The following is a 9,866-nucleotide window of genomic DNA, read 5'->3' as shown; positions in this document are numbered from 1 at the left end:
GCAGGACGCTTGTCTGCTGTGTGACCTTGGGCAAGTCACTTCGCTTTTCTGGGCCTCAGTTTCCTCACCTGGAAAATGGGGATTAAGACCGTGAGCCCCATGTGGGCCAGGGACTGTGTCCAACCTGATTAACTTCTATCCACCCCAGTGCTTAGCACACAGTAAGCGCTTAACAAATATTATTATTATTAACTAATAATAATCCCCATTTTAAAGACTGTGGGACAGGGACTGTGTCCGACCTGTTTAGCTTCATTCATTCATTCATTCAGTTGTATTTACTGAGCGCTTACTGTGTGCAGAGCACCCTCCTAAGCGCTTGGAAAGTACAATTTGGCAACAAATAGAGACAATCCCTACCCAACAACGGACTCACAGTCTAGAAGGGGGGAAAAAGGTGTACGTACCCCAGTGCTTAGCACAGTGCCCGGCACATGCTTAAATACCATAACAAACATTAAAAAAAACAACCACAAACCGGTCATTAACAATGGAACACAAGGAATTTGAGAGCAACGGCGCGTCCGTAAGACCGCTCGATAACAAGAACGAAGGAAGACGGTTAAAGATTAAAAATATTTTATTTACACTTTTCTTTATACACACTTTTTACATGTTCTCCCATTTCCAAACAGAAGAGACAAAACGTACGCAGGTCTGGACGCACGGAGTCCACGGCTTGCGACAATCCCCTGCCCAAGAATGTCAAGGCTTTTCAAAACGGTTATAAAAGGCAAACCTTAAATCAGTCTAAGGGTTTTATAAGGGCCAGAGGACTGAGAGTGGTCTAGCCCAAAACGTACAGAAGGGGTCAAAAATATTTCCTAGAGACACAAGAGGCCCGAGGGAAAAGCGCATTCAGTCAAAAAAAAAAATAAAAGGTCTTCGAAACATTCGTTTGGAAAACAACCCACCTCCACCCCTGCGATATACGGGTAATGTGACGAGGAGAATTTCTTCACCGATGAAAAAAATATTTCAAAAGGTGCCCAGCATCACCCACAGACAGGAGCAGAGCCCACCCACAAATCGCTGTTTTTTAACCCCGGATAAATGACTAGAGTTTGCATGAAATGAATAAGAGTCGCATGGATTTAGACTGTGACCACCCCTTCCAAGTGAGAGAGAGATTGGGTCCGGCCTGATGATCCTGTACCTGCCCCCAGGGCTCGGTACAGCGCTTGGCACCCGGTAGGTGCTCAATAAATACCCTCCACTAACTACTTTGGGGTCTAAGACTATCACGACTCTCTAGGAATATACTCTTCAAGTCTATTTTCATTCTGACATTGCACTTGAAACGCACTCGGGCTCCTTTTCCAGGGCTTTCTTTGAATCTTGAAAGAGATTTTCTCCCCGCCCCGCCTCCCCCGGCCATCGGCCTTAACCCAAAGATGCGAGTGAAACTCAAGATCCCTAAAAATAGCACCAAAAATAATGAACCTGAACGCCGTCGCGGCGGTGGGGAAATCGAGTCAAGCCGGGGACCTGGGCTCTAAAGACCGCGCGGTCACCCCCTAAGGGGTCAGGGGCCCACCAGCCGGCGATCGCCCTGTAGTTCGTTCTTTCAACGCGTTTTATAGCAACAAAAAAAAAAAACGAAAAAAGAAAAAGTCGGGTCGGCTGAGGCGAACGGAAATGTTTCGACCTACCTACCCTTCCTCGCTCCCCGCCAGAACCGCCGAGCCCCGCTGGAAGTCTGCCGTTTTTACATGAGCTATCCTTAATCTCACGTCATTTATGATAAAATACTTTAAAGTAGTTTCATAGAATTCAGATATAAGCTTTCCACGGACTTCTTTCTCCATCCCTTTCCTGGTCGCTAGATTCGTCGACTCTTTTGCGGAATGAGGTTTCGGGAGATGCTAGTTGATGAAGACTTAAGAGAGGTTTTAAAAGCCGGTACTTTGGGATTTTGCCCCGTCGGGGCCGGCAGAGTGTGGGGTTGGGGAATGGAGCAGAAAATCGCGTCACCTTTCCACCGTGGCTCATCTGTGGCCTTCCTTTCCCTTCCACGAAAGCCAAACCGGCGGGACGGCTGTGTATTTGGAGAAGAAGGCGGCTGCCCAGTAAGGAGTTTTCCCCTCAACTCGGATCGCGGCTCGTATCTGAAATGAAGCGGCAAGGCACTGGGGATGTTTCTGGGAAAGGACGCTTAAGAGCCGTTGGGTTTCTTTTTAAAAACAGGTCAGGAATTTCGAATGCGAAGGAACGTTAAAATCCATACAAAGAGCTTGATCGGGATACTGTACAGTTTGGAATCCAGACGGTGAATTTTTAAAAAATACTTTTTTAAGTACAGGGACACACTAGCAAAGAAAACGCCCACGAAATGGTTCAGGAAAAAATCACATACGACCCAACTAACTGCGGGGGGAAAATGGCCCTACCTTTTAACAAAAATAAATCTCTTTCAACCTGTAAATCGCATTTAAAAAAGGGAATGTCGGCTAATGATGGACTTAAACTCCCCGGAAATGTCAGAAACGTCAACGTGGTTCAGGTGAAAAAGCTCTTCCCCGCAGCGTTCAGAACCCCAAGCAGATCTCCGACATCCTTAAACCTCACAAACGACCCCAGCGAGTTCAAGTGAGGATTTCCCAGAACAGTGAGTCTGACTGGCTTTGACCCTCACGACTTCAACGTGGAAGACCGAGCGCCTCGAAACTGAAGTTTTTTCCCAGCCCCTTCCCCACCCACCTCGGAGCCACAGGGCGGGGAAGGGTCACCGGGAAAGCTAAGCCCCTTCCCGGGGCCGTGGGGATGGGGGGAAGAGGGCCGGGCCTCGTGGGGGACGTGAGCGGATCTTCAAGGGGAAAGACAGAAAGAGGGGGAGGAAGCACGGCGTCAAGGAATTCGACTTCCCGAGGAACGTCTTCGGGTTTGGAAATGGCTTTCACGGGCAGAACCCAAGGCCGACTCTTGCCCAGCCTCCGGGTCTCGGCGACCGTGGGGCTCTTGCACCGTTTCCCCCCGGCTTTTAGCCCCCGGCGGCCCAGGCTGCCGGAGGCTAACTCCATCCGTCAAAATCGAGGCCGGCCTCCTCTTTTTTCCCCTCGAAAGCCTCCCCGTCTACCCCCCGATCACTTGGTCACCCGCTCCCACCCGCCGGCCGCCGGGTCCCGCTCCCCCGGCCTGAGGCGACGCGCCGGGCGGACGACGACCGTCACTTACCTCGCCCGTCCGAGGCTCGCTCGTCCTGAGGTCCGGCCCGCCCGAGACAACTGGACCGAACCCACCCGGGCCGGCCAGGATCACCTACGTCCCCCCCCACACCCCGGGGAGAAAGGCCGGTGAAGACACAGTGGTGTCTTCCGTCCTGAATTTCGGCCGTGTGACGCCGCCGGCGTCTGACGCGTTCGGCCGAGAACGGGCGCACGCCCGATATGGGTCGAACACTGCTCTAAACACTGCGGTAGGGAGATGCAACTTAATCGGGCCGGACGCCGAACCCGTCCCGCCTGGTGCTCAGAGTCTAAAGCCCCAAAACACTCGGGTCCGCCCCTTAACACACCCGATCGAGAACAGCGGGCTGGGGTCGCGAGAATCGGGGCCTGGAGGGAAGTGGGGTGAGCACTCAAAGTTCACGGGCTTCTGAGGTGCTACGGCAACAAAAGCCCTTGGCGATCATGTGCAAACATCACAGTTCGGGGGACTATTATACCGGACTCTCCTAAGCGCTTAGCACAGCGACCCGCACACTATAAGCGCTCAATAAATACCATCGCTCAACTGGATCGGGGTCTTTTCTCCCCTTCCTCTAAAGGGGAGGGACGGTCGACAGGACGAAAACCTGGACTAATGACGCCCGGCTCTTTTGACTGATGATGACCGTCGGCCCAGCCCGCTTCCCTTCGCTTACGGGGGACACCTCGACGGCAATCAGGGTCGCGGACCGCAGGGTTCAACCTTCCCTGGAGAGGAAAATCCAAACGGGCTGCTCTGGGAAAACTCGGGCCGAGACACGTCGCGTCCGAGTGACGGTCGACGGCCGCGGGACTGGCCCGGTCACAAAGGGGAAGGCCGTTCTCCGATATGATATACTTCGATATCTACCTCTAGATAAAACAGAAAATCTGATTCTTCCTCCCGTCACCTAAGGACGGTGAACATACGGCGTTCACGGGTTCCCGAATCGATCCACCTGTACCAGAGAGAGGCTACGTTCCCGGATACCAAACGAGGCCTCCGGTTACTTGCCCTTTCTCCTTTTCCTTTTTAAATGTCGACACGTGAAAAGACGTTACCGCCCCTCCGAGTCGACCGGTACGGCCGACAACCTGGGTGCTGCTTAAAAAGAGAGGACGCTAACCACACGCGGAAAGACGCACCGCCTCTAAGATCTCAAGATGGACGTGAGAGGGTACTCGTCCCTCTTCAGCGCCGACACACACGGCGCGGACAAGGAAAGGCGGCGTAGAAATCAAGGTCGGGCTATTACAAAAAAAAGAAGCGTCCATTTGGTAGAAAAACGGCCCGTTTCCGCATCCGTCGGCAGACCGCTGTACAAAAGCCGCGGCGGAGGGTGACGGACGGGGAGAGCCGAAGGCTCCGGAGGGACGGGACGGGCGGCCCGCTTTCCGGCCGGATAGATATTCCCGCCCCCTCCCCGGCCTCCGGGAGCCCGAGGCGGCCGATGGCTAGTTCTAGAACGAGCTCGGGCCTCGGAACGGGAAGAGGGGGCGGCTCGAGGTTTCCCCACCGAGACCCCTCACCCCTCCGGGCCACCCGCGGCACCGAGGGGACCGGTTTCTCCCGCCTCCGGTCACCACGACACCAACCGGGCGCCCTCCCGTTCCGGCCGGAGGAGGGGATCTTTTCCCCCCCGGGGTGGGGGGAGAGGGCGAAGCGGGGCCGCGGGGCGCACTTTCAGTCGCAACGCCGCACGTGCTCCAGCACGTACTCGGGGAAGTGGAGGCTGCACACCTGCAGGCCGTCCAGCTTGCAGGGCATCCGGGGGTACTCGTCCTCCTTCCACTTGTTCTCTTCCGGGTCGAAGGTGAGGATGGAGTCGCTGTAGTGGCCGTTGTAGCAGAGGCCGCCGAGCACCATGATCTGCCGGTCCAGGACGGCCACCCCGTGGCCGCTGCGGCCGATGGGCATGGAGGCCAGGATGGTCCACTGGTCCGCGGCCGGGTCGTACACCTCGGTGGAGGGGCAGCCCTGGGACTCGAAGGAGGCCCGGAGGACGACGCAGACGCCGCCGAAGACGTAGAGCTTGCCGTTGTGGGAGATCATCTTGTGGAAGCAGCGGGCGTAGTTCATCTTGCAGCGGTTCTCCCAGCAGGTGGTCACCAGCTGGGTCCGCCGGGTCCGCTGCTCCACGGTCCCCTCCCGGCCGGGGTCGAAGACGCACACCTGCTTGGACGTGGATGACGAGGTGATGCCCCCGGTGACGTACAGCTTCCCGCCGAGGACCGTGCCCTCGTGGCCGTACTTGTTGACCGGGTAGGGGTCGGCGAACTCCCACTTGTCCTCCACGATGTCGTAGCGCTCCGTGGAGTAGAAGGTCTCGTCCCGGGTCCGCCCGGCCACCGCGTAGACGTGGCGGCCGATGACGCCCACGGCGAACTCCGAGCGGGGCACGGACATGTCCGCCATGCGCAGCCAGGCGTTCTGCCTGGGGTCGTAGCGGAACACCTTGGACGAGGCGTGGAACTCGCCGTCGGGCCCCAGCTCCTCGCCGCCCAGCAGGAACACGAAGTTGTTGACGATGGCCAGGCAGTCGGGGCGCAGGGGGACCTGCGGGCCCTCCAGCTCCCACCACACCCGCGGTTTGTGCAGCAGGAGGATCTTGCTGTTGACCATGCTGTGCCCGATCATGCCCCGGAAGACGGCCGTCTGCGCCTTGGCCGAACGGATGCGGCTGCTCTTGCTCTCCATCAGCGGCTGCCGGTGGACGCTGTGGAAGTAATTCAGCGCCTGCTCGACCTCGTGGCGCAGCTGCCGGGAGTATCGATAAAACTCAGAGGTCTTAACCTGGGGGCGGGGGGGGGGACAGTGACAGACATTTACTCTCCGGCCGACCCGCCGCTCTACCGTCCTCGCGGCCCCCGCTCCGCGCACTGGGGGGGTCGGCGGGCGTGACGAACGGACCCCTTCCCCGCCCGCGACGAGCTGAGTCGGCGGGGGCGACCGCGCTGTACTGAGCGCCCCGGGGACTACGGCGCAGAACCTCACAACGGCAGCTCGGCCCGCCGGGTAGGGCCTCCTCCCGGGAGACGCCACCCCTACCGACGTCCGTCTCCCCCCCCCCCCCAGACCGTCAGCTCCTCGTGGGCGGGCAGCGTGTCCGTTGATGGTCCGCCGGGACTCTCCCCGGCACTCGGTGCAGCGCCCCGCGCACGGCTGGCGCTCAATAAATACAACCGGCCGACTCGCCGGGAATCGGAAGGATGGGGGTTCTAATCCCAGCTCTGCCGCGGGACCTCGGGCAAGGCGCTTCACTTCTCTGGGCCTCGGTTCCCCCCCCCGGAAAATGGGGATGAAGACTCTGAGCCCCACGTGGGACGGGGATCGGGTCCAACCCGATTCGCTCCTATCTGCCCCGGCGCTTAGTACGGTGCCTGGCCCACGGTAAGCGCCCGACAAATACCGCAACCGGTGTTGTTATTATCATTGCTATTATTATTCCTGAGCGGAAACGTTCCCTGTCCATTAACACACTTCCAGGGACTTAGAAGCAGCGAGAAGCGGCGTGGCTCAGTAGGAAAGAGCCCGGGCTTTGGAGTCAGAGGTCACGGGTTCAAATCCCGGCTCCACCAATCGTCAGCTGTGGGACTTTGGGCAAGTCACTTCACTTCTCCGGGCCTCATCTGTAAAATGGGGATTAAATCTGTGAGCCCCACGAGGGACAACCTGATCACCTTGTAACCTCCCCGGCGCTTAGAACAGTGCTTTGCACATAGTAGGCGCTTAATAAATGCCATCATTATTATTATTATTATTATTACTTGGAGTCTTAAGACAGGATGGACCCCTACTAAGTGCTCGTCCAGTAAGTGCTCCACAGACACCACCGGCTGACCGAAGAGACCGCAGGCTCCTCGCGGGCAGGGCTCGGGGCGACCGACTCTACGGGCCCCGGGCCGGCCAGGGGCTCCATACCACGGGCTTCCGGAAGAAACGGTTCGGCCCACGAGGGCGGGGATCTCGACTACTAACTCCGCTGTGCTCTCCACACCCGGAGCTTAACAAACGATGCCCGGCCAACGTAGGCGCTCGGTTAAAACTCTGGATCCGTTACAGAGCAACAGAAAAACGGTCGTCGGGGCTATTTGGGATACGCCCCGGGTCACGAACTTCCCGCCCCACTGGGGTCAGAGTCGCGTCTCCGACTTGCCACTCTTGCTTAAGGTCACCCCGAATTCTATCACCGGATTAGACGCTTGCACAGATTCTCACTTTACAGCAACTCACTGCCTGTCCTACCCGGGATTTATACATCTCCTATTACTTAAAGACTAAATCGTGTATGGATCCCCCTTTTCTTCTTCCTCCCGTCTGTAAATCAATCAATCAATCAATCAATCGTATTTATTGAGCGCTGTTTGCAGAGCACTGGACTAAGTGCTTGGGAAGTACAAGTTGGCAACGTATAGAGACAGTCCCTACCCAACAGTGGGCTCAGGGCCCGTCTCTCCAGCTAAAACTGTAAAATTCTTGAGGGCAAAGGTCACGGACGCCCGCTATTTTACTCTCCGGAGGGCTTAGCGGAGCGCTCGACACCCAACCGGCCCTCAAGGAATGCTACTTACTGGGCCAAGGATGCACCGCTGTTTCCCAGTAAAAGTGTTAACAGGCAGCATGACTTAGTGGAAAGACCCCAAGAGCGGGTGGCAGGAGACCCGGGTTCCGATCCCGGCTCCGCCGCCTGCCTGCTGGGTGACCCCACTCGATTTCTCCGTGCCTCCATTTCCTCAACTGTAAAACGGGGGTTCAATGCCCACTGGCCTAATGGAAAGAGCACGGGCTTTGGAGTCATGCGACCTGGGGCCCAGCTCCGCCGACTGCTTGCCGGGTGACCGAAGGGCGAATCGTGTCACTTCCCTGTGCCTCGGTTTCCTCCACCGTAAAATGGGGATTCAATCCCCGTTCTCCCTCCTACTTACGACTGTGAGCCTCCGCGTGGGACAGGGACCATGTCCGACTTAATGCACTTGTACCTACCCCAGCGCTTAGAACGGTGCTTATCACACGGTAAGCGTTGAACGAGTACCATAAAACAAATAAAAACGAAGAAGCAACAAACAATTCCTATTTTCCCCCGCCTCTCCCCTGCTGACCAAGACAGTTGAGTCCCACGGCGAATGGGGAAGCTCTCCGTCCTGACTGCGGCTACCCCAGCGCTTAACACGGTGCTTGGCTCATGCTAAGCCCATACCAAACACCACAATGACCATTACAACTACCCCATTTAAAATAGACAGTATTTTCAATATACAGTATTTGATTAAATTTGATTAAATATATAGTATAGTATATAAATATATAGTATTTAAAATACAGTATTTTAAAGACAGCCTATGTGGACATAAATACCTGTCGAATACGTGGACGATTCCTCGTTCCTTATGGGGAGAAGGGGGGAAGGAAGATTCAAAATTACCTCATTTGGGAAGAACAGGGAGGCCCTGGTGGAAACAAAATAAAACGCTACCTTGGGAGAAATGATTTTATTCGATTTTGTTTTTTGTTTTTGCTTTGAACCCTTCAAGGAGTAGCCTGCCTTTTTAAAGTAGCCCAATCTTGGAACACCCTCTGGCTGCTGTTCTCAATTGTACTAGAAACAATTCTCCCCCCTTTTAGACTGTGAGCCCACTGTTGGGTAGGGACTGTCTCTATATGTTGCCAATTTGTACTTCCCAAGCGCTCAGTACAGTGCTCTGCACACAGTAAGCGCTCAATAAATACGATTGATGATGATGATAGAAACAATGTCGGGATTTAAACGGGCATCCTTAGCAACCAAGGGACCGCGATTCTAAAAAGTGAGCACCGTAATCCCCTCCCCTCGGGCTCACAGGATCCCTCTCCTCAGATGATGTCATTGGGAATGTCACTTTTACGCAGGGTCGGTAATCCATCCCGCTGACTTCAATACGGACACTGCCTAAAAAAACCTGAACCGTCTAATAAAAATGCTCAGCGCAGGGGATGAAACCCGAGAGCAAAATGGCACAGCTTACATCCTACTCTTCCAAACGAGCCTGGGGGATGGAGACGAATCCCCCCACACGCCAACTGCTTTTTCAAATGGGCTGTCCTCTCTCCTTTAACGTCTGAAACGATTTCCTAACTAGCTGGCCCTCTCTCCTGGAAAGTCGCCTGAAATACAGCAACGCCTTCGACCATCAGAATGGTTATCCGCCCCGTTGGCAAGGGGCTATCTTACCCGTATTTACGGAAAAGTGAGATGCTGGTTGGCGTACTTACTTGCCAGGCACGCCGTGGGCAAATTTAAGAGCTTCTTGCAGTGGCGCCGAGCGGGCAAACTTTTCTCCTAGCCAAGATTAGGCTCACGTCGGAGACAACCCCCCAGGATTCGCGAATAAAGCAGGGAGTAGCTTTTTAACGAGGCAATACGGAAATCCACATCCAGTTCAGACAGACCGGATGGATGCCTGTATCTCCCCCTCAGCCAAAAAAAGAAACCAGGACAACGAGACAAGAAGCGTCTTCGGTGAAGAAGGGAGGACATCACGGCACGCTTGGGAACTCCCAATTTGGGTCTCTCTAGACTCGAAGCTCCTAACGGGCAGGGAACGTGTCTGCCGATTCTGTTCCATGGCTATATTGTATTCTCCCAAGCACTTAGGACAGTGCTGTGCACACCGTAAATGTCCAACGAATACGACTGTTCGGGG

General features: G+C 55.5%; 1 protein-coding gene across 1 annotated transcript in view; it reads right to left on the bottom strand.

Annotated features, from left to right (window-relative positions):
• Window positions 1-562: 562 nt before the first annotated feature.
• The window catches only part of KLHL15 (kelch like family member 15), a 28,197-nt gene continuing 18,893 nt past the window's right edge, over window positions 563-9,866 (bottom strand). Inside the window, exon 3 of the mRNA XM_038757051.1 lies at window positions 563-5,979. Coding sequence (XP_038612979.1) covers window positions 4,870-5,979 — 1,110 coding nt within the window. The 3' untranslated portion in view covers window positions 563-4,869. The remainder of the gene's footprint in view (window positions 5,980-9,866) is intronic.

The sequence above is a fragment of the Tachyglossus aculeatus genome, chromosome 15 (assembly GCF_015852505.1).
Source record: "Tachyglossus aculeatus isolate mTacAcu1 chromosome 15, mTacAcu1.pri, whole genome shotgun sequence".
NCBI lineage: Eukaryota > Metazoa > Chordata > Mammalia > Monotremata > Tachyglossidae > Tachyglossus > Tachyglossus aculeatus.
The sequence above is the reverse complement of the archived record's forward strand: the minus strand, read 5'-3'. Positions and strand labels throughout refer to the sequence as shown.